The sequence below is a fragment of the Cariama cristata genome, unplaced genomic scaffold (genome assembly GCF_000690535.1).
Source record: "Cariama cristata isolate BGI_N322 unplaced genomic scaffold, ASM69053v1 Scaffold42394, whole genome shotgun sequence".
NCBI lineage: Eukaryota > Metazoa > Chordata > Aves > Cariamiformes > Cariamidae > Cariama > Cariama cristata.
Window position 1 is genome coordinate 1 of NW_009613097.1, and position 1204 is coordinate 1204.

General features: G+C 48.7%; 1 protein-coding gene across 1 annotated transcript; it reads right to left on the reverse strand.

Moving 5' to 3' along the window:
• Window positions 1-43: 43 nt before the first annotated feature.
• Window positions 44-1193, reverse strand: LOC104160683 (structural maintenance of chromosomes protein 1A-like; the record flags this gene model as incomplete). The annotated part of the gene is made up of 4 exons (XM_009698874.1): window positions 44-184; window positions 286-544; window positions 643-881; window positions 990-1193. Coding segments are annotated over 4 exons (843 nt in total), but the record flags the coding sequence as incomplete, so codon positions are not given.
• Between the last annotated feature and the right edge of the window lie 11 nt (window positions 1194-1204).

The window sequence follows — 1204 nt, forward strand, 5'->3', positions numbered from 1 at the left end:
GTCACCGGGGTGGGGGGGTTTGGGGGGACCCCTCCGGCCTCACCTCGGTCTCCACCTTCTTCCTTTCCTCCAAATCTAATCGATCCTGGTCGGCTTTCTGATCCCGGTTGAATTTTTCCAGCTCTTGGGCCAGCGTGGCGGCACGTTTGCTGGCCTCCTCCTTCAGCCTGTGGTATTTCTTCACCTAAAAAAAAAAATAAAGACGGGGGGGACACAGGGAGGGGAAGCACGGGACCCCCTCCCCCTTAAAATTTACACGGGGGGACATTGGGACGAGCTCCTAACCTGGTTTTCCTCCAACGTCAAGTCGCGTCCTTGGCTCTGACTCTCTTCTTCCATCCGTTCCTCGAATTCTTGCCGCGCTTTTTCCACCGAGAGCATCTCCTTCTCCAGCTCGTCCATGTCCCCCTTCCGTTTTTTGTACTGCTTCTGCGCGTTCTGCAACGATTTCTTGGCCGCTTCCAGCTTCTTGATTTTGTGCGAGGTGTTCTCCTTCGCCTTGATGTATTGAGGACGTTTCTGGTTGAGCTCCGAATCTTTCTCCCTGGAAATTAAATTAAAAATTAAATAAAACAAAGTCGAGGACGCGGAAGAGTTCCTCGCCGATTATTTTTATTTTGCTTCGTTTTTGCGGCGTCTCACTTAATTTCCTTCTCGATCTGCTGTTGTTCTCTCATCATCTTCCCCAATTCCTTCTTGCGATCCTTCAGCTCGTCCTCTACCCGATCCATCCTTTTCTTATCTTTATCGATCTCCCGGTTTTTTAAACCTAATTCTTTATTTAATTTTTCAATTTCCGCCTCGTTATGATAAAGTTTAAAGAGCTGCAGTTGAACTTGAGCCCGCACCACTTCGTCTTTCAAGCGCTGGTAACGATCCGCCTAAACGAAAATCAAGAAAAATAAAAGAGAAAAAGAAATCTCACGTCGGTGGGGTGCGACGATGAAGTCGAAGCCCCCCAACGTCCCGTATTTGTCCCCCCAAAAAACCTCTTCTTTCTCCTGCTTGGCTTCTTTCCGCTCGGCGGCGATGTTTTTCTTGCGGTGATAATTAAATTGCGTGTCCTCCTCCGCTTTCACCATCTCTTTTTTCCGTTTGTCGTATTCTTGGGCTAATTCTCCCGATCGACTGATCTCCTCGAATAACGCCGTCCGCTCTTTGGGGTTCTTCATGGCGATGGATTCCACGGCACCCTAAAAAAAAA